The sequence below is a fragment of the Salvelinus sp. IW2-2015 genome, linkage group LG25 (assembly GCF_002910315.2).
Source record: "Salvelinus sp. IW2-2015 linkage group LG25, ASM291031v2, whole genome shotgun sequence".
Classification (NCBI taxonomy): Eukaryota; Metazoa; Chordata; class Actinopteri; order Salmoniformes; family Salmonidae; genus Salvelinus; species Salvelinus sp. IW2-2015.
The window spans coordinates 2157671-2181621 of NC_036865.1; the positions used below are offsets into that span (position 1 = coordinate 2157671).

Sequence of the window (23951 nt, forward strand, 5' to 3'; positions counted from 1 at the left end):
GCACAGTGTTGTCTGGGTTAGGAGAGGGTTTGGCCGGAAGGGATGTCCTGGTCCCATCGTGCTCTAGCGACTCCTGTGGCGGACCGGGCCCATGCACGCTGACACGGTCACCAGGTATACGGTGTTTCCTTKGACACATTGGTGCGACTGGCTTCCGGGTTAAGCGGGCATTGTGTCAAGAATCAGTGCGGCTTGGTTGGGTTGGGTTTCGGGGGATGCACGGCTCTCGYCATTTGCCTCTCCCGAGTCTGTACGGGAGTTGTAGCGATGAGTCAAGACTGTAACTACCAATTGGATACCAWGAAATTGGGGAGGAAAAGCGTTTWWAAAAAAAGATGCCCTCTGGTGGTAAAACTAGCACTAACTAGCATTAATGGCAACAGTGGCTGACACTTAAAATAACATGCCATAGAATTCTGCGGCAGCCCGCAAGGTGTGCTGCAGTATGACACAACTTTTAAAGGAAGAACCACTGTAGGTGTAGGGTTAGTTGGTGGTGCATTTTTRCCCTTTCCATTTAAGTTTTTGTATCACAAAATGTAACGTGAGTGACCACACACTACCGCACAGTAGGTGGCGGCATGTACAAACAAAATGTATGAACGCCATGATACAAAATAAGAAAAAGAAGACGAAGAAACAGAAGAAAGATATTGCCCAAGATTTTTTATAAGTAACCCAAGATAGACCAAAAGCCTGTCGTGGCTAAAGCGAGCAAGGAGGTGGGCAGAGCCAAGAACGAGCTAGCGATATCTTATTGGCGCGTTCTTGCATGTATTTGCATATMTCAGTTGGGGAAAGCCTGCTATGTGAAGTGCGCTGTGTGCAATACCTCAATCGCCCTTGCGTTCCTTCTAAAGAAAGCAAAAGGCAAAGTCTACAAAACTTAGTCCACTCTGTTCGTAACAGATTATAGTTTTGAAAAAAGAAAACTGCATTGAGCTCAACTGTTTAATCGATGACAAAATTAGAGGAATGTCGGTCAAAATCCATCTCGCTCCATCTTCTCCCACAGTCGTCCACTGGGCTTCCTATCATCACCATATTTGGTAGTGAGTCGAAACGCCAACCAGATGCTTCACATTCATACATCCGGTAAAATATCTGGCTCATTGTTCTATCTGTTATATTACTGCTTGGCTGGGGAAGTGCCACGGTGTCCAACAGAGGTGAACGTCACAGTAGTTTGTGTTGTGACAGTGGTTGTGAGATAGAGTCCACTGTGCGTTTTATTGTTTGCATTTATTTTCCTTCAAGGGTCATTATATGAAAACTCCAATCTGGATCGCAGCGCTAACAACAGGAAGAAGATAGAGGAATTCTCTAGGTCTTCCCGTGACAAACTGGTCCAGTCGAAGAACAAAATGTTCTCCAAATTTACATCGATTCTACAGCACGCAGTCGAGGCGGTGAGTTTTTCATTTATGTGGAAGATGTCAAACCTCTGGAAGAAAGATTCAATCGAGGTCGGACACAATTGGGCCTAACTGGGTGTTCTATTGAAGTTGACCACGTAACTGTTAGCGGATGCCAGCTAGCTTTGCCAGATGTGATCGTAGGTGCTGCTAACGCTAACAGAGGTGTCCAACAAAGCCTAACTAGCTAACGTTAGTTGGCTAGCTAACACTTTCGCTCTSGTTTCCGGGCTTGTTTCACTTCATATTAAGCAATGTGATTGAAGTAATTATCTAAAGCTGTTAGCTACATTGCTCTGATTATGGCCGGGCTAGCTAACGTTATTTAGCTAACGTTAGCAAGCTAATGTTTACATCTCTGCAATCTGTAAAAAAAAAGAAGCTTGAAATGGGTATGGTCTAATTGAGTCAACACCACAGAAAACAAATCTAAGTTTAGCGTTCCTAACTAACTACGTTAGCCCAAAGGTCGGCATATAAGTTATTTTTGTCTGTTTGTCTGAAACCTGCTTTGTATACCCCTCTGACCTTTTAACGTTACCATACGGGGTTCCCGTCAAGCGAGAAAGGCTAATTAATTGTTGTGATGTACATGCGAGTCTAGTTAGTCGGCTGCTGAACGTTTTCATCTGCTTTCAAACGTTAGCAAGGGTTGGATATCTGGTAGATTTCTCCACACCCTTGTTGATAAGATGGCTTGTCGGCGTTGCGCAAACGAGATTGAATGTACAATATTTATATATATACTGTTATAAGACACTACATTTGGGGGCTACAAGAAGTAGGCCGACATGTACAATGTGCAGAGAGAGTGAAAAGATCTGCTCAAGCAGATTACATGTTTGTGCAGCTTGCCTGGTCAAGAGAGTCTGTTTGCGTTACACACAGACTGGCAGTAGGCCTGTAGTAAAGATTGCTAAACTAATTAATCAGACACTGGTTAATCAGACAATATTGTGTGATTAAACATGGTTTTGATTTCATTTCTTTTTCTGTTTCAGCTTGCGCCTTCACTGCCCTTGCAGGAGGACTTTGTGTATCACTGGAAAGCCATCACACATTACTACATAGAGACATCAGGTAAGACCAATAAACAACACTTAATAGACATCAAGTATGAGTTTCAAATCACTGTAAACAGACATGGAGTAGAGATGTGTTATCAATGATGTATTACCTGTAACGACAATGTGATTCGAAAGCAGTATTTGTTTATTTCTTCTGTGTCAGATGACAAAGCACCTGTGACAGACACCAACATCCCGTCCCATCTGGAGCAGATGCTGGACATCCTGACGCAYGAGGAGTCAGAGAGAGAGTCTGGAGAGACTGGGCCCTGCATGGAGTACCTGCTGCACCACAAGATCCTAGAGACCCTCTTCACCCTGGGCAAGGCCGATGTAAGGGGAACAATGCCCTTTTCACACTATCATGCCAACTCAAACCACACTGAACTGGCTCTGACATTTTCTTTTCACATTGTCCTTTTCAGCAACTTTAGTGGATGTGTAACCAGGCGAGCACAGTACAGCAAGACTTTGCTCAGTAGTGTGAAAAAAGTAAAAGACCTCACTGCACTCTGTTGGATAGTTAGCCTATACCAAATCATGTTAGAAAGACCAGATCAAGTATGAAAAGTACCATGGTGTTTCTTAATCTTAATCTATTGGGGTTGTTTTGTCTCCAGTGTCCTCCGGGAATGAAGCAGCAGGTTCTGAGTTTTTACACCAAGCTGCTAGGACGCATTCACCAGCCTCTTCTGCCCCACATCAATGTCCATAGACCTGTACAGGTGAGATCCAAGACGTTTTACTTTGTAGATATGGATGGTTTTAACACACGGATGTGTTTACTATGTAGATGTCATTTGTACACTGTTTCAGTGTGAAGTAGTGTGTCTCTCTGGTTGTCTCCTCAGAAACTCATCCGTCTGTGTGGAGAGATCCTGGCTGCTCCCACGGAGAACGAGGAGATCCAGTTTCTCTGTATTGTCTGTGCCAAACTAAAGCAGGACCCCTACCTCGTTAACTTCTTCCTGGAGGTAAGTATTATGTCCATAAGATGCTACCATAACAGAGACAGCAGGGCTGTCTTCATTGGGCACCAAATGCTCTGAAATTGATTAAAATAGAAAGGTACTCACTATCTGTACTTATCCAAAAAATGAAATTTGTCTTTTTTTCATGTTGCAAAACGTTTTGTTAGTGTGCCCTAATGAAAACGAGTCAGGACGTTTCAGTAAGGAGACTTGAGAGACAGCTGAACTGACGTCACACAGTTTGAATCCTACAATAGTTTTTTTGTTGTATCTCCTGGTTCACAGAATAAAGTGAAGAGGCCTGACCCAAAGAGGCCCGGTGTAGAGGGGGTTAGGGAGGACTTGGCTTCACCAGACACAGGTCAACCKCAGGCAGAGGGACAGGCAGCTGAATCACGTGAGGAACCCAAGTCTGCTGCTGCTCAGTCCAACAACAACAARGTCAACAACTACAACATAGTCACATCTCTCCTCAACCTCACCAAGAGTCCGGTCAGTACCTCCTCATATCACAGATCTGAGACCAGGTTACTCATACCACACTGATGATTGATATAGTCTGTTTTGATTTGAGGTTGCAGTGGGAATAGGCTTAGTGGTGTTTTTAATGTAGCTTGAACTGTGTTTGTGTTTGAGTAGCATCTATATTCATGTTTTCCTCTCTCTCAGGATGGCAGGATAGTGGTGAAGGCATGCGAGGGCCTCATGCTTCTGGTCAGTCTGCCTGAGCCGGCCGCGGCCAAGTGTCTGACGGAGAACACTGAGCTCTGTGAACTCTTGACTGACAGACTGTCAGCCTTCTACAAGGCTCTCCCCATGTCCATGGATCCCCTGGACATTGAGACAGTGGAGTCAGTCAACTGGGGGTGAGGTTTTGCTGTCCACTCCTCAAGCTACCTCTGCTTTGTCAGAAAGTATGCACACCCCTTGGATTTTCCAAATTATATTGTTACAGCCTGAATTTAAAATGGATTAAATTTAGATTTTGTCACAYGCCTACACACAATATCCCATAATGTCAATGTGGAATTATATTTTTTAGAAAGGTTTACAAATACATAAAAAATGTAAAAGCTGAATATTCTTGAGTCAATGAGTATTCACCCCTTTGTTATGGCAAGCCTAAATAAGTTCTGGAGTAAAGTCACATAATAAGTTGCATGGACACACTCTTMGTGCATTAAGTGTTTAACATACATTTTTAATGACTACCTCATTTAGGTTCCACACGCAATTATCTGTAAGGTCCCTCAGTCAAACAGTGAATTTCAACCACAAAGACCAGGGAGGTTTTTCAATGCCTCGCAAAGAAGGGCACCTATTGGTAGATGGGTACAAATACAAAAAGCAGACATTTAATATCTCTTTGGGCATGGTGAAGTTATAAATTCTGCTTTGGATGGTATACCCAGTCACCCCAAAGATACAGGCGTCCTTCCTAACTCAGTTGCCGGAGAGGAAGGAAACCGCTCAGGGATTTCACCATGAGGCCAATGTTGACTTTTTAAAACAGTTACAGAYTTTAATGGCTGTGGTAGAACTGAGGATGAATCAACTAACCTAAATGCCAGAGTGAAAAGAAGGATGCCTGTACAGAATACAAATATTCCAAAACAAGCATCCTGTGCAATAATGTCCTTAATACAAAGTGTTATGTTTGGGGAAAATCYAACACATCACTGAGTACCACCTGGTTATCTGCTTTCCAACAGACACTAGAAGACATTCACCTTTCAGCAGAACAATAACCTAAAACAAAAGGCCAAATATACACTGGACTTGCTTACCAAGACAACATTTTAATGTTCCTTGTGGCGTAATTGCATTTTTAACTTAAATTGGCCTGAAAATCCATGGCAAGACTTCAAAATTGCTGTCTAGCAATGATCAACAACCAACTTGACAGAGCTTGAATTTTTTTTWAAGAATGTGCAAATATTGTACAATCCAGGTGTGCAACACTCTTAGACTTACTCAGAAAGACTCACAGCTGTAATCGCTGCCAAAGGTGATTCTAACGTGTGTGATACTTATGTCAATGAGATATTTCTCTATTTAATTTTCAATAAATGAGCAAAATATGTTTAAAAACATGTTTTCTCTGTCATTATGGGGCATTGTGTGTAGATGGTTGAGGGGGAAAATATATTTAATCTATTTTGAATTCAGGCTGTAACACAACAAAATGTGGAATAAGTCAAGGGATATGAATACTTTCTGAAGGCACTGTAATGCTACATATAGTGTGTGTCCAAAATGGCACCCTATTCCCAAATAGTGCACTATTTCTGACCAGGTTCCATTAATCTCGGGAAACTCTGGGGGGAGATGTATGAGAAAAGATACTAACCAGACTAGCGAAGTCTCAACCTCCTAAACGGGAACTCTCAGCCAAAGCATGGGCCAAATGTCCACTTTCGAAATTCGAAAGATGCGAACAACTGCGAAATCCTGATTTGTCCAAATTATCAGTGATGAATAAATCAAAATTTTCTCGTTGGTCGTTGCAGTCTGGTGATGGATGCTGCGATGCCAGCCTATGTTACGTGTGTCTGTCCAAGAGAGATTAGGGCACATAGACTACTTTTGAACAGKGCCTCATGGGCCCTGGTCAAAAGTATTGCACTATATGGGTGCGTTTGGTACACATCTGCAGCATACCCCCCTCTCTAAATTAGTATCAGTGAATGGTCTGCCAAGGGAAAATTGTAGGGATGTGCATCTTTCCCTTTCAAGATGATTCGATGCGTATACATGGGTTCCGATGCAATACAGGAACGATARGTTTTAGTTTGAAACTATTCGGTTTGATTAGAGAAAGAATCGATGCGATACGATTCGATGTACTAACATTTGTTGAGGCTCACTGTCATGCCATTCGTCCGCTGCCATCACCTCATGTTTCAGCATGATAATGCACGGTTCCAAGGATCTGTACACAATTCCTGAAAGCTGAAAATATCCCAGCTCTTCCTTGGCCTACATAATCAACAGACATGTCACCTGTTGAGCATGTTTGGGATGCTCTGGATCGACGTGTACGACAGCGTGTTCCAGCCAATTTCCAGCAACTTCACACAACCATTGAAGAGGAYTGGGACATTCCACATGCCACAATCAACAGCCTGATCAACTTAATGCGAAGAAGACATGTCARGCTGCATGAGGCAAATGCCCAGTCATGTGAAATCAATAGGGCCTAATTTATTTATTTCAATTAACTGATTTCCTTATATGAACTGTAACTCAGTAAAATCTTTGAAATTGTTGCGTTTATATTTTTGTTCAGTATAAGTTACAATCTGCTGCTGATGGAGCTCATGAGCTGGGCCTCTGTATGTCCGTGTAACAAAACAAAACATTAGGAACCCCTTCCTAATATTGAGTTGCCCTCAGAACATCCTCAATTTGTCGGGGCATGGACTCTACAAGGTGTCGAAAGCGTTCCACAGGGATACTGCCCCATGTTGACTTCAATGCTGCCCAACGTTGTCAAGTTGGCTGGATGTCCTTTGGGTGGTGGACCATTCTTGATACACACGGGAAATGGTTAAGTGTGAAAAACCCAGCAGCATTGCAGTTCTTGACACACTCAAACTGGTGCGCCTGTCACCTACTACCATACCTTGTTCAAAGGCATTTCAATCTTTTGTCTTGCCCATTCATCCTCTGAATGACACGCGTACACAATCCATGTCTCAATTTTCTTGAGGCTTAGTAATTATTCTTTTAACGTGTCTCCTCCCCGTCATCAACACTGATTTGAAGTTGATTTAACAGGTGACATCAATAAGGGATCATAGCTTTCACCTGGTCAGTCTGTCATGGAAAGAGCAGGTCTTCCTAATGTTTTGTACACTCGGTGTATAGCACAACGTTGGATTTCACCCCTATCTCAAAATGGAATGGTTTTGACCGTTTGGAAGTTTTTACAGGGAGATCTTCTCCTCGCGCTTCAGCCACGCAGTGCGCCTCGAAATGATCAACTTTTCCCTATATACTGTATGTAAAAATGKCCATATACACTGATTCGTTTAAAGCTAAACTACCAAAARTGTTGCTGATGGTGACAGTCCAAATAAAGTCTATTGTAAGCCCCATTCAGCAGGTATAGCCAGATGAGAGTTGGCTCCTGTATCTTACTTTTATTCTGGTAAAACACAACAGCACATAGATAACAATAACCTTGCAAATTACATTGGTTGTCACCCAAGTAGTAAAACCMGAAATCACGTAAGCCAAGGTGCTGCGCAGATGTGTAGGATCGGGAACAGGCCGTCTACCTCGTCTTGGTCAGCGCACAAAACTGGGCACAGTGTGCAGTTTGACTAGGCTGCTGATATTGCCTGGTGGTGTTTGGCACGTATGCCAAATTAATTGTAGATCGATGACTGTCAACGCAGTTACATGCAGTTCAACACTGAAAGAGCGGACGAATCAGTTATCACAAAATATCAGCTATTTTAGGAAGGTACAAAGAATGTGATACGAGCAAACAGTTTAGTGAACCGCCGATTCAAACATTACGAATCTGTTTTCTGTCCAATGCGTGCTACATTTGGATCGGTTTGGTTTAAATCGGTTTGGGGTCAGCAGACCGATGAAAGATCTTTAAACATTTGAATCGGGGACCGATGCGTATCGGTAAATTGTTACATCCTTAGAAAATTGGTTGTAATTGACTGTAATGATTTTATCAATGCTAACCCTGTTTTAGTTGCACTGGACACTTAACAAGCTACATTAGACCTCATCAAACTAAAATCTCCCCTATGGCCAAACACTGGCCTCAATTCAGAATAGAAATATTACACGATTCCTCTGTTAAAACAACAAATATCTCTAGCCAAGTTAAGACAACTATAGAATGAATATGCATCTTGATCAATTAAGAATCGGCATCAGAAAAGTWTATCTAATTGTGTCTGTTGCAGACTGGATGTGTATAACATGAAGGATGATGCTGCCATCTTCACTGGGAAGCGAGCACTCATCTCCTTCCTATCTTGGCTCGATTACTGCGACCAGCTCATCAAAGAGGCTCAGAAGGTAATGAGCAACACCACTGACTCACCATCGACTGGAACATTCTTTAAATAGTACACGGACTTGTTAGAATTTAATTCAGCAAAAACATAAGATAATACAATTTAGCTATATATATATATATATATACACATACACAAGACTCACAAAGACTTGCATTATGTACATCTATAGTTTTTATATCAAAGTGACTTTGTGAGTAATGAAACATTTCTTGGGTCTTGTACCCTAAGACGGCGGCTGCAGTGTTGGCTAAAGCAGTGAGAGAGAGGTTCTTTGTGGCGGTCATGGAGCCCCAGCTGATGCAGACGTAAGTCCCTATTCAGAGGAACACTCATAGGTGCCTCTCTTCATTTGAATGTGTATGTATGTCAGCCCCTGACTAGATCCATTGACAATGAAAGATGACAATGTCAGTGGATGACAGTGTCCCTTCTGTCCCCTGTTTAGGTCGGAGYTGGGCATCCTGACCTCCACGGCTTTGCTTAACAGGATCATCCGCCAGGTGACCTCGGAGGCCTTGCTGCAGGACATGGTCTACTTCCTCCTAGGGGAGGAGAAAGGACCAGAGACCCTAGCCAGCATTGCCCAGAACCCCCTCCGACACAGACTCATAGAGCACTGTGACCACCTGTCAGATGAGGTGACCACCCATATTCATGCATAATACACTGTTATCTACACCTTGATACACACAGTCTGCCTCTGGTGGTTGGGTTTGACATGGGACAAATATACTGTATTTTTCCAATYTGATGAAGTAGAGAAGACTGTTTGGTCAATGCCCCAACGTGTTATATTTTAGCGRGAACGCTGCTCCTTCATGGAACTCTCTGTCAGCGAAGTCTTTTGTCCGGGCACCCGCCAGCCTGTGCGTGCTCTGTCACCGCATTGGCTGAGAAACATCATGCTGGTGGTTTCGGCAGGGAAACTCAGTTTAACCCGGGTAAAAACAGTCTTATACCTAGTAGCCTTATTATAGTGATATTTCCTATGCTCTGCATTCTCTGCCTTCCTTTTAGACAGAATAAATTAAACCGGGTTGGGCGATTTAGTTTGGAAAATGTAATCCATAAGCCTACTAATACATGAATGAATAAATGTAAAACATGCACATATTCAATTTAAGAAACAGAGAAACTGAAAAATATATTTCAACCTCGATTTGCACAGGTAGGAAAGTGTCCAGACAATTGTGAGCTGATTTACCATTAGGCTAGGTGTGAATGGTCTGAAGCTTAATTCTAATCAATTATCCCATCGATCCCTTATGAGCCATCAGCGGGACAAAAGTATTGCTTAGTCTATGAGATGGTTTGTTAATAATGGCAGCACCAATTTATCAAATGTTCATGTGATATTTTACAGTTTTCATGGGCATACAAATCCAAAATATTGTATGCGATTGCAAAATTTAATGCTTTTGACCGGAAGAGTCACCTAACTTGCATGGTTCTTCAATATGCATAGGCTAATAGGGCTACTTGTTGGCTGCACATTGGGTATCCAGCTGTTTAGTCAGGCATAGGGTTGTTTTCAACCATCAGCTGATCCAGGAAATATTTTTCTAAATTAGTCAGGTACTAGCTTGATTATTATTTTTTAATTCTGCAAAGGATTGGAAAATATTTTCCACTTGCTGGAGCTGGATAATGTTTAAGACTCACAATTAGTGCCAGCATGCTGCTGTGGACAGTGCCAATGATAATCACAAAAGCCAGCTAGCTGTCTACACTGTAAAAAAAWAWATATATAGGATTGTGAGTTTGGTGAATTTTCACTTGAGTAAACATACAATTCAACTTGAGAATTTATTCTACCTTATTTGCATATTTCCCAGTGTGCCTTGCCTCGAATGAATTGTAGTCACCACCCATGACTGTATTTGTTAGCGACAGATACGTGTTTGTTCTATTCAATGGCTTTCAGTCCTGTAGCCTTCACTAAATGTGTCTAATAATGTATTATATTTGTAAAGAATAAAGTGCTTTTCATTATACATGCATAAAATAGAAAAACAAAAATAAAAAAATACACTGAGTATACAGACCATTAGGAAGACCTGCTCTTTCCATGACATAGACTGACCAGGTGAAAGCTATGATCCCTTATTGAGGTCACCTGTTACATCCACTTCTATCAGTGTAGATGAAGGGGAGGAGACAGGTTAAAGAAGGATTTTTAAGTCTTGAGAAAATTCAGAKATGGATTGTGTATGTACGCCATTCAGAGGGTGAATGGGCAAGACAAAATATTGAGCTGCCTTTGTAATGGGTATTGTAGTAGGTGCCAGGCGCACCAGTTTGTCAAGAACAGCAACACTGCTGGGTTTTTAATGCTCAACAGTTTCCCATGTGTAACAAGAATGGTCCACCACCCAAAGGACATCCAGCCAACTTTACACAACTGTAGGAAGCATTGAACATCCTACATCTGTACTGCACTTAGGCCTACTGGACATCAATGCCAAAGCACTAACCCCAGTGTAAACGCATGTGTCACACGAATAGGTATTACAGGATGTCCAAATTGTCATGAATAAGTTTGCTCTCCCTGTAGTGCGCTCTCCCTGTAGTGCGCTCTCCCTGTATTTTGATGTGTTACCATGACAACTGGCCTCAGACATTGTATCATCATAAAGGATAACATAGCCTAAATGCTTTGCCATTATATGTCTCTTCTCATAAAGACCTCATTGGATTAGAGCCATACCAATCCACATGGCTGCGGGAGGTAGGAGTGCTGAGGATGCTCCAGCACTCAATATAGCCATCTGCAGCACAGGCAAAAACGTTATTCCACCCCCCAGCCAACTTGACACAACTGTGGAAAGCATTGGAGTCAACATGGGCCAGCATCCCTGTCGAAAGCTTTCGACACCTTGTAGATGCCGGGTCCGATGCCATTTACGGCTTTATAGATGAGGCGGAGAATTTTATAGTCAATTCTTTGAGAAACAGGTAGCCAATGGATATAAGAAAGGTTGGGGTTGATGTGGGCAGACTTTTTTTTGTTTGTGTCAGAATCCTTGCAGCACTGATTGTGGATGAGCTGTAGTTTATGAATTGAATTTGCAGGCAGGCCCCGAAGTACTGTGTTCCCATAATCAATTCTGGAGAAAATGAATGCATGGATTAGCTTTTCTGCTTCAGATGTGGTGAGAGAGATTCTTAGGCGGGAGATGTTCTTCAGATGAAAGAATGACGTTTTACAGATGTGACTAATGTGGTCATTGAAGGAGAGAGCAGGGTCGAATGTCACACCCAAATTAATGATGACTGAGGAGATGGGGATGATGTGGCCATTTATGACAGGGCATATGCTGCAGGAGTTGATCTGCTGGGGGGTGCCTATCAGCGTTGCTTCTGTCTTGCTGCTGTTGAGTTGTAGGAAGCTGTTCTGCATCCAAGATTTTACCTCTTCCAGTCAGTTGGACAATGTTAAGAGAGCAGATGTTGTCAGGCTTTGTTTTAATGGACACCTTTTGTGTCGTCTGCGTAGCAGTGGAATTGGACACTTGTCTGAAGATCTGGCCAAGTGGGAACATGTAGGAAGAGGATAGGTCCCAACACTGACCCTTGTGGGTCACTGCAAGGGTCTTGCCTCTCCGAGGGTGATGTACTGCTTGCGGTTAGAGAGGTAGGAAGTGAACCAGTTTAGGGTGCTCCCACAGATGGCAGTGTGCTCTCCGAGGCGCGATCTACTGTGTCAAAAGCCGCACTGAGGTACAGAAGAATCAAGATGGTGGGGGATCCTGTATCTGCAGCCATGAGCATGTCATTGACAACCATCACCAGGGCTGTCTCAGTACTGTGCATGGGCCTGAAGCCAGACTGAAGCGCCTCATAAAGATGGATAGCACTGAGGTGTGACTGAAGCTGAGTTGCCAATATCTTCTCCAGGACTTTACATAAAAATGGGAGATTGGAAAATAGGCCTGTAGTTTGAGAGGTCTTGGTCAGGGGATGGTTTCTTGAGCAAAGGGGTGATGGAAGCGATTTTGAACAGTGACGGAACATGCCCAGTGTGTAATGACTTGTTGAACAGGTTGGTTACAAGCTGGATGAGAGCAGCTGATCATGTTTTGAACAGTGATGTTGAAATAGGGTCGAGGGTGCCACTGGTAGTTTAGATGATTTGGAACACAACAGCAGGTGAGACTAGAGCAAAGTCACTTAGATATGGGTGGTGGGCTAGGAGCCAGTGTGGGGTTGAGGTTGGAGGATACAATGTTCTGTCGGATGGTGTTGATTTTAGCCGTAACATTGTGGCTGTGTGAGGGCCAGAGTCTGTAGGGTGGAGGAGGCGACTGATGGTGGAAAAATAATTTACTGGGATTTTCTCTGTCATTGTTAGGGCTGTGGAAGTCATGAAATTTTGTCAGCTGATGGTTGTCAAGCAAATAGCTTCCGGTCTCAAGGTAATTGACCGGATTAACATAAACACATAGCGGCTCCTGGGTTCCACGTATAGCCTACAAGCCACTGATGCAACCCTTTAGAACATTTGAAAAAGTCGAATAAATCCATGTAATATAGCCTACACCATCACAATAAATGCATTATTTATTTTAGGCAGGTRTAAAGAAACATGATATGAGGAAAATGTAGTCTATTTCAGAACAGAATAGCATACTCGGAGTTGTCCTTATGTTAGGCCCTGATCTGGCTATGCTGTATGGCTGTGGGTTACACTAGTTCATTTAGCAGACAAGGTTTGCTTAGAATTCCATGGTGTTATTTTATATTATTTTATAGTATGAAGAATACAATTGATATATATATATATATATATATATATATATATATATATATATATAATATTCTCCAAAGGATTTGAGGGTGTGCGCACATGCGGCTATTCTGTGTTGAGCGGTTAACAAAGAAACTGGTACTCCTATATGCTTAATTTAGAGTAATTTATGTAACTTTAGTTGTGATACAAACGTTGGGCTGTATGTTGTAATACATTCTAATGCTGCATGATGCAACTCTAATGATGATTTGAAAAAATTAGCATGAAAGGCATGAGCTCTGCTTTGTTTCTTGCACAGGCTGTACACACTTAATCAGTCTCTTATTCACAATTTGAGAAGCACTTGATAATGCCTTGAATTTCCCGGCTGCATCCTCTTTGTGTGGCCGTTGTGCCCTTGGGCTGAATATAATAATTATAATCTCCTTCTCCAGGCTGCGTGCCGAAGCACCTCACTCACATGGCTCACGTGATCAGGTCTTTTTTTCACAGGCTACAAGTGAAGACACACAACTGCGCGTCCTTATCCAATTCCTAGGCGCATATTGGAACAACTGTCCACATTTACTTTTCGTCAGCCAACAAGATGAGTAGGCCTAACGAACAGCAAAAGCACTAGTCMGTCAACTGTCGACTATRCCCCATAGTACTAAAGTTGACCTATTCTGTGCAAGAAATCCAATATTCCAAATATTCRAGTTGTGTGATGCGATYGATCCAAAATTAATACAACCACTAGCATCCAAAAAAACTGTTTTAAGCAATGAGCCTGATCCAACAGATGAGAACGTGTAGCTTAAAATGTTGATGAACTATTAGGCCATTTCTTCACATTATAAGTGCAGCAATGCGCACACGGCAGTAGGATATAAGTGCAAATCTTCCATTAGCTCGAAAACACCATTCTCAAACGTGACCACAAGTGAGATTATGCATGTAATGCTTTTATTATAAAGGTGCATTTTGATGGTGAAAATTATCTTCCCCCAAAATGAAACTCGCGCTGCGCATGTCTGACAGGCTCTACACCCGTTGTAAAGTGGATTAATGGGCTTCATTTTAAGAAGTTATTTGGCCACTTTAGTTGTGATACAAACCTTATCAAAACATATAGGCCTATGGGCTAGGCTATACATGAGGTGTGCGACTATGATTTGAAAAATGTCCTTGCCTTTGCTGGGCATCATTCACAAGTGATAATACAGTGCAGTCGGAAAGTATTCAAACCCCTTCACTTTTTCCACCTTTTGTTACGTTACAGCCTTATATTGAAATGGATTAAATAAATAAAAATCCTCATCGATCTCCGCGTGTGTGGTTCCCACCGTGAAGCAGGGAGCAGGAGATGTGGGGGTGATTTTATTTAGAATTCAAGGCACACTTAACCAGCATGGCTACCACAGCATTCTGCAGAGATACTCCATCCCATCTGGTTTGGGCTATCATTTGTTTTTCAACAGGACAATGACCCAAAACACACCTCCAGGCTGTGTAAGGGCTAAGGAGAGTGATAGAAAGCATTCCAGGTGAAGCTGGTTGAGAGAATGCCAAGAGTGTGCAAAGTTGTCAAACCAAAGGCTGGCTACTTTGAGGAATCTCAAAAATAAAATATATTTTGATTTGTTTAACACTTTTTTTTGGTTACTACATGATTCCAAATGTGTGTTATTTCATAGTTTTGATGTCTTCACTATTATTCTACAATGTAGAAAATAGTACAAATAAAGAAAACCTCTTGAATGAGTAGGTGTTCCAAATCTTTTGACTAGTACTGTATGAAGGGGGAAAAACAATTGAGTACGTTTTGGAATAAGGCTGTAACGTAACAAAATGTGGAAAAAGTCAAGCGGTCTGAATACTTTCCGAATGCACTGTACATTTACATTTGAATCATTTGGCAGACGCTCTTATCCAATTACATTTGACTTCAGTAACGTTCATAGCTGACTCAACCTATTTTATAAATTTTTGTAATACAGTAGTAGCCTACATGGTTGTTGTAACTAATACTGATCACAAAGGATGGCTGGCCCAGCGTCCGCTTGAGAACACTCAGGTAGAGCACGTCTTGCCTGGGTTTGTTTACAAAAAGTAAAATTGTCACCCTGACGTACACAAATGACAACAGTCTTGCTTTAAACCGTTAAAATGACACCCAGAAGTGACCACGTGTCCTGCTTTAAATTTGTGTCTCACAAGCTCACTGTTGAAGCTCAGTTCCTTCCTTTGTGCTCATAGCCTCCAAATATGTTTCCCACAGATCAGCATCATGACCCTGCGTCTGTTTGAGCACCTGATCCAGAAGCCCAACCAGCACGTCCTCCACAGTCTGATGCTACGCAGCCTGGAGGAGAGGAACTACCTGGAGAACAAGCCCCAGGAGGAGAGGGAGCCCGTGGAGAACGGCCAGCCCCACGACTTCATGTAAGGGATCCCTCTGCCGAGTCTGTCCTCTGGCTGCACGGGCTCTGGGGTTCTAACTATATAACTGCATTCAGAAATGTAGTGGAAATAAAATGAATAAAAAGTGTATTCCCTCATTAGGTGCCACAATACACAGTACTTCACAGATGGTGTGTCCATAACTTGGAACCATGAATTAAATGTCAATGCACTACAACAACCACAAAAAAAGAACTTGAGCATAGCAATCATGGAATTCTGAATATGAAATTAATTTGCATGGTTCCTCAGTATGTTGGGGCCTAGTCCCTCGTGACAGATTAAGAATTCACTGTCTTGGCCAGCGCGCATGATGTGAGATGTTGTTCTGTGGGCTGAAATTAGTAGGGGCAACTAATGCAAATTCTATGGAATATCACTCCTTAATGAATTCTGCCTGTTATTTTTTCAATCTGTTCACATTATGACAGACACACAAACCTAATAAGACAGATTTCATATCTGTGTGAACTACTGTCTCTTTGAATTAGAAAACCCAATACCCACGCCTAGTATCCAAACATTTGGTTGAAATCCCCAACAATATGAAAGCATACAAGCATATTGTCAGAGACTCCTCCTTTTGATGTAAAATCACTAAGCTTATTGTAACCAATTACCTTAGTGATGTAAAATGTAATGCGTTTTACATTGAATCTGCCAACGGATGTTTTGTTACGTCTTTCAGAGACCTTGAAGAGGACCCTCTGTTTGGCGACGACTTCTCTCCAGAGAACAGGTTGGCCAGCCCTGATTGGTTGAGCAACTCCCCAACACARAGTCCCTACCACGCAAAGCCTGATGGAAAGACCGAGGTCCACAAGATTGTTAACAGGTACACAGTATTTCCTAGGAAACGTGTGCCTTATCTTGTTCCATATTTTGCAAACTTTTAGGAAGTAAGATGCATGCATCATATAACCCTATAATGTTTTTATTCGGTTTGCTTTAGTTTCCTGTGTTTGGTGCCTGATGAAGCCAAGTCCTCGTCTCATGTGGAGGGAACGGGTTATGACACCTACCTAAGAGACGCACACAGACAGGTGAGTTCTCCAGGTCTCTCATGTTCCGTTCCCTAGCTTCTAATTCACTGAACTCAATAGAGATCTGGGTTGTGTTCATTAGGGCACACCGTTGGAAACCGTTTTGCACGTGATTCTTATTGTTCTTATGTAAGCTCAGATAGTATCTCCCCGTGTCACTCGCTTTTGAACTGTCTGCTTCTGATTCGAGCCTACTGAACACGACCGTGGATCTCTGATTTGTTACTAACACTGAATGGATTGGCATGTTGTCTACCCAATGTCGTAACTCAACATCATCATTGTCCTCGTCTTTTCTTAGTTCAGGGACTACTGTGGGATCTGTCAGAGATGGGACTGGCGCGGCACCCCCAAGGCCATGGAGAAGTGTGACCTGGACAGTCCCTTCTTCGAGGGCCACTTCCTCAAAGTCCTCTTTGACAGAATGGGCCGTATTTTGGATCAGGTGAGTTTGAAGTCAAGGAAAGATCTCCGATTTCCAGAAGATTCTCCGTTAAAAGTGCTTCTTAGTCCAAGAATAGGTTTAATCTGTGTCAGGAACACCGGCCCAGAATGTTCAGACGCGGTATCAATTGGATTAAACACTTAAATCTGCTTTGTGAGTTTAGCGATATTGTGGTAATCTAGACTCATCATGGTGTACCTGAGCTCACTGACTCTCCCTTCTCTGTCCTCCAGCCTTATGATGTGAACCTGCATGTGACGTCAGTGCTGTCTAAGCTGTCTCTGTTACCCCACCCACACATGCATGAGTACCTGCTGGATCCCTACATCAACCTGGGCCCCGGCTGCAGGTCCCTCTTCTCCGTCATCGTCAGGGTATGTTGAGGAATCAACACGAGCAGATACTCAGATCCCCTCTATTGATCTCTCATGAATTGATATTGAAGTGATTGTAGTAAGGTAGTTAAGGTTGTGGGCCTATGGGGGAACAATTTTTGTTGAGTAGAGTCAATCTTGAGTATCAATTTAGTTAGGGCAATTATGTTATAGTCACGTTTATGTAAACATAACAATTTCCTCAATAATCAGGTTTCCATCCAACCATTTTATGCGAGTAAAGTACATGTCGGGTAAATTTTTTTATGACAGGCCTGATGGAAACATTTTCCTGTCAACTTTCCAAATGTCGACAACTAAATATGCGAGACAAGTTGTCAGTAAAATGAATTGATATGAGAAATGTCGGTGGAAACGCTTTTATGCGCAAATATTTATATAATGACCATCGTATCAAAGTAAACTTGGAGTCACGCAATGACATGTTGTGTGGTCCTCCCCACTACGAGTCGGAAAAGCATGCCGTTTATCAAGCTACAAGTTAAATAAGTTAGGATGAACTTCACAGGGTGGTGAAAGTGCAAGGTGAGGCGCTAGATGCTCCTTTCCAGTCAATATTGAGGGTCTTATTCTGGTGACCTGACAAATAAAAACCATCTCATCATAATAATCTCATGTAGGCTATACGTGCGCTCTTGCCATTACTGTACTTGTGAGCTGTTGGCTACTAGATAACGCAAAACGTTTTTTTGTGAGAGAACCCATCAGTAGAGTTGAAAATGCAATGGAAACCCATTTAACTTGTGTTTTTTATTTGGCACATGGGAATTTAACTGCAAATTGTATATTCTATGTGCTATGTTCTCACACAGCCTTTTATCTGCAACAAGTCCTTTTGATGGAAACCTCTCAGGTGGGAAAATGTGAATATTGTTTTTATGCTTATTTTAGAATATTCGCATAAATCTCTTGTCGATGGGAACTCAGCTATTGTCAGTATTGAACCAGCTCTGAGCCTTTTATACTGTAACACTGATTTGCCCCTGTGCATTTCACTCTGTCAGGTGGTTGGGGACCTCATGTTGAGGATTCAGCGCATCCCAGACTTCACACCCAAACTCCTGTTGGTAAGAAAGAGACTGCTTGGCCTCGAACCAGAGGGTCTGAAGTAAGTACTCTGTGAAAGGTTTCTGTACTTCACAAAAGATAGTAAGATGTGTTGAATTCAGGTAGAAAAGATATGTTTAAGTCAGGTAGCTACTAGCCAGATGTATTTAATTTGAAGTGGGTGTGTTAAGGTTTGACAGTTTTTCCAGGGATTTTTCTGCCATTTAAACCCTTGGGTGGGCCACCTAAGCGGGCTGCCTAAGTACGTACATACATACACTGTCTTCGGAAAGTATTCAGACCCCTTGACCTTTTCCACATTTTGTTACATTACAGCCTTATTCTAAAATGGATAAAAAAAGAATCATCAATCTACACACACTATCCCATAATGACAAAGCGAAAACAGGTTTTTAGACACTTTAGAAAATATATTATATATATACATTCAAAAGTTTGAGGTCACTTAATGTCCTTGTTTTTGAAAGAAAAGCACATTTTTTGTCCATTAAAATAACATCAAATTGATCAGAAATACAGTGTYGACATTGTTAATGTTATAAATGACTATTGTAGCTAGAAACTGATTTTTTTATGGAATATCTACATAGGCGTACAGAGGCCCATTATCAGCAACCATCACTCCTGTGTTCCAATGGCACGTTGTGTTAGCTAATCCAAATCTATCATTTTAAAAGGCTAATTGATCATTAGAAAACCCTTTTGCAATTATGTTAGCACAGCTGCACAGGTGCACCTCCATTTGACTCAAATGATGTCAATTAGCCTATCAGAAACTTCTAAAGCCGTGACATCATTTTCTGGAATTTTCCAAGCTATTTAAAGGCACAGTCAACTTAGTATATGTAAACTTCTGACCCACTGGAATTGTGACACAGTGAATTATACATGAAATAATCTGTCTGTAAACAATTGTTGGAAAAATTACTTGTGTCATGCACAAAGTAGATGTCCTAACTGACTTGCCAAAACTATAGTTTGTTAACAAGACATTTGTGAAGTGGTTGAAAAATGAGTTTTAATTTCTCCAACCTAAGTGTATGTAAACTTCTGACTTTAACTGTATACATACATACATACATACATACATACATACATACATACATAAAAACTGAGTGTAGAAAACATTAGAAACACCTTCCTAATATTGAGTTGAAACCCCTTTTTCCCTCAGAACAGCCTCAATTCGTCGGGGCATGGACTAAAAGGTGTCAAGCATTCCACAGGGATGCTGGCCCATGTCGACTCCAATGCTTCCCACCTTTCTGTCAAGTTGGCTGGATGTCCTTTGGGTGGTGGACCATTCTTGATCCACACGGACAACTGTTGAGCGTGAAAAACCCAGCAGCATTGTTTTGTATATAGTGAGGTCTGAAGTTATTGACTCCCTTGATCAAGATGAGCATTTTATGGATAATCCTGAATGAATCGCAAATAATCGTTATTATTTATTCGCGATTCGTCCAGGATTATCCGTAATCATGGTACGAAATGGTTTGTACTGAATGTTTCCCCAAAACTTTATTATAGGTTCTTGAACAGACTGAGGTACTTTTGCGGGGTGTGGCTTGAAACAATGAGTGACACATTTAATGAGCAGTGGCCATGCTGACAGCATTCCCCTGTCCCTTCCCCTTTTCTGTGTAACATTGGCCACATAAACACATTTAGGCCTAGTTCAGGTAGACAGGAGTATTTGACTTGAAGGGGATGTGTTGAAATTTGACACTGTGCCTGCCTGGTCTTTCCTATGTAGCATCGACCACATGACCCTGCTGGAGGGGGTGATCGTACTGGAGGAGTTCTGCAAGGAGTTGGCTGCCATTGCCTTTGTCAAGTTCCACGCGACTGCCTCCACCTCCCCCTAATCCAACTGGCCAGGCAGGTCAGGACTAGGGGGGGGTGGGGGGGGCAAAGGACAGGATCAACAAATGACTGGTTACTTACCACTGGTCATCCCTAAAATAGATTGTGCCCCAAAGACATACTGTAAGCAGGACATGTTTCATCAAATGTCTTGGGACTACAGAGAAAGTATTTTGCCCCATGCCCTAACCAGAACAACAGTAAGGCTGGCAATCTGGGGCTAGAGGCTTTCAGGGTGAGGAAGAGGATGTGTGGATGGATGCGGTAGGAGAGGGGACATTCTCAAGATGGTTTGAGCTGGGCAAGGCCTGCAGAGTCCCTGCGTGCTCTCTCTCTCTCGCCTTTCTCGCCAACCTAAACAAATATGATCACCCCTTCACTCTGTGTGTCATAGGAAGAGAAATGTATTTTCTGTATGTGTGTATTAATTTAAGTTTTTTTCAGACTCTGCTGTTTGTAAGCGTCAATGCCTTAGTGTTGGATTACTACGCCTTTTCAGTTACTCTTTCAGGAGATTGTTTGTTTTCTAGTGAAACATTTTATCTTTTGCCCACATCTCTAATATATTCTTCTGTCAAATTATCAATGTCAAATCACAAAGAATCTGTGGACAAGATAGCCCCTCTAATTAATTAGCACCCATATTGCTTACCAAAATCAGGTAATTCACCCGATTCGTAAAACAAAGTACATACAATACAATGTGAAATGTTCTTATTTAACAAACATTTTTGTATGGAGAAGTTCACTGTAGTGTCTGAGATAATAAGATACTAGTCACGGTGTGGCAGAAGTGGAAAGTCCCTGTATTTATTTTCTTTCGGGTTGCCTTTTTAACTGTCAGATATGCATTTTTAAAGAAAGAAAACAGTTTTTAACCAATTTAATAGAACACCCATTATATGGACTAATGGTAGACAAGGAACTCTCAATGCAACTTACTTTGCAGAAAATGTGTCAAGTTTTTTTGAATTGTTCCCGACTAGTAAAACTTCACTGTGGAGATGTTCCTGTTAACATTGCTCAGGCTTCCTACCTAACCATGCCAATGGTTGTGTATTTCTTATTGTTTGCACCCTCAACCTCACTAGCAATGGGATAACATTATAGAGTAATGTGACATCACATTTTGTAGAATGTGGATCCTGAAAAACAAAACTGGATTTGGACATGGACTTCTATGTACATTTGCACTCGTTCCATATATCAGAATCTTTGCTTTCTTTTCGGGAACTTCGTCGGCTTTTGAGGAAAGTGACACCGCTTTTTGCCTCTGTGACGATGTTTAACACCAGTAATCATTATTGCCGTTTTCAAAATGTACTCTGCTACATTGTACACTTATGTTGTCTTTGTCTGTGCTAGTGGCATGGCCATCTTTCAGCGATCTTAGATTGAACACATTTTCTACCTGTTATTCATGACTTGTTTATTTATAGGAGGTGATCTTAATGTTGGGGTTGGGAGGTCCTCAAAGTGATCCTATTACGTCATTKATTCTGTCTTGGTTAGCTTACATTGTGGCATGTAGGCCTACATGTAAATGTATGGGAACACAGTACATGAATTTGATATGTTCCTTCGTAAGCTACCATTTTATAAATGCAATTTGGATACATACAGTTTGTTTCCATAGAGGTATTTCATTTACCGATAGTATTGTTTTCCAGCATGGTCTTTGATGACGCAGAGGAAAGGACTCAAATTAATGTGTACTTAATGTATAAAAAACAAATATTGATGGAGGACACTATTGTGTGTGTTGTGTAGATTAGAAGATCATGTAACCAGGGTTCGTTGCAAGTACCTGTTGGAGTAATTTTGTGGAGGTTGGAGACTTACACTTAATTCTTTAATTGGTCTGAATTAGGGAACTACATGACATAACCGGTGCTGGGGATGTGTTGCTTGCCTGAACGCTTGTGGGTTTGTGTGTGTGGTTGTGTTATAGGGGATGAGTGTGTTGGTGTGTGAATGCTTGCTGTAGAGTACGCGTGCTGTAGTACGCAGGCTGGATGAATCTCCATGAGGTCAGGAGTTGAAATACTCCAAATGGACACTGAACTTAGTGGCTAGAGCTGTTGTTCCTGCTAAGTTGACATAGCAAGTTGGCTTCTGGTTGTCTACCCTATACAGCACCTGGGGGAGTATGTCACAAAATAGGATCAACTTGTTTGAATGTTCTGGATAACTTAATTAATTGATTCCACGAACATCCCATTTTACAGTTTTAGCTTTAATAAAAATGAAATAGCGTATTATCTGGTTCATTTATAAAGTTAGCTGTCTACCTTGGTTTTCCTGCATTGTAGTATACCCCTCTGGCCTAATTATGCAAATGTTTGCATGAAATCAGATTTGCACATTGTTCATATGTTGTACATATACCAATACTAAAAAGCTTTTTTCGTTTTTGATTTTTTTTTGTTTATCATGAACTCCCCAAAAATATTAGAATGCACCTTTCAGGAGTGACTTGTCTACTTTAATGGAAGAAAAACATTTTTTATTCTTAATCATGCACATTTTGTTATCAACGTTTCCAACCTTTCTGTACCTGTGTATATAGGCTATACGTGTACAATAGTAATATTGCCAGGTGTAAATGCATGCATATCATTTATTGTAATTATGAAAGCAGCATCTCTCTCCTAGCCTAGTACCAGATCTGTTTGTGCCTTCTGGCCAACTCCTATGGCCATTGTCACACTAATGACCATAGGAGTTGGGAAGACTCCACAAACAGATCAGGGACCAGGCTCTCTTCCATCCATGATGATTTCTTAGCAGTCAGCACTTTGCTCCTCTTCTGAAGACACTGACAAGGAAATACAATGATGCCTTACTTCACACTATGACATTAATGGTTTCACTGCTTGGGTTTGTTTGTTACACATTGGATGCTCTATTTGTGAACAGCATACAGAGGCTTGTATTTCCTTGTCTGGGTGCAAGAGTCTAGTATTAAAAAAATCTGATGCCAACTTAGTTTATTTTCCTGTTATGTGTCCGCTTAGACCAATCACTGTATATCTTTGGTAAAAATGTTTGCTGCATTTAATTGTTAACCTAAAGCTGGGTGTGAAATGGGTTATCTTTTCGGACTTTTTCTTGACCAGTATGATTTATTGTGTGATTAGTGCAATGGTATTTAAATGTGATATAAGTTGCATGCTCATTCCTCATCACGCCTCTTGATGCTTATGATCAGTGTCTGGAAAGTAAGTCGCTGTCAGGGTGGGTTCTTTCCTGCAGTTTCTCTCATGCACTCAGGGGCATCACGTTTTCCATTCTCATCTGCCATTTCTGGTTTATGCGTGCTACTTTTCGGTGTGTATGAGAAATCACACAGGACATTATGGCTTTGTTTATCATCTTCCGTCCCTAATAAAAATACAGCTTTATTCATCAAGTTATGTTGAATCAAATTGACAAAAT

General features: G+C 41.6%; 1 protein-coding gene across 1 annotated transcript; it reads left to right on the plus strand.

The window, feature by feature from the left end:
• The first annotated feature begins 1123 nt into the window (after positions 1–1123).
• On the plus strand, positions 1124–23925 carry fhip2a (FHF complex subunit HOOK interacting protein 2). The gene is made up of 17 exons (XM_023970548.2): positions 1124–1409; positions 2417–2495; positions 2646–2815; positions 3103–3207; positions 3334–3456; positions 3739–3945; positions 4123–4319; positions 8388–8502; positions 8733–8809; positions 8950–9142; positions 15515–15678; positions 16385–16531; positions 16649–16739; positions 17041–17184; positions 17418–17558; positions 18584–18687; positions 20404–23925. Exons 1-17 carry the CDS (start codon positions 1365–1367, stop codon positions 20513–20515), a joined length of 2214 nt encoding a protein of 737 aa, XP_023826316.1. The 5' UTR covers positions 1124–1364; the 3' UTR covers positions 20516–23925.
• The last annotated feature ends 26 nt before the right edge of the window (positions 23926–23951 follow it).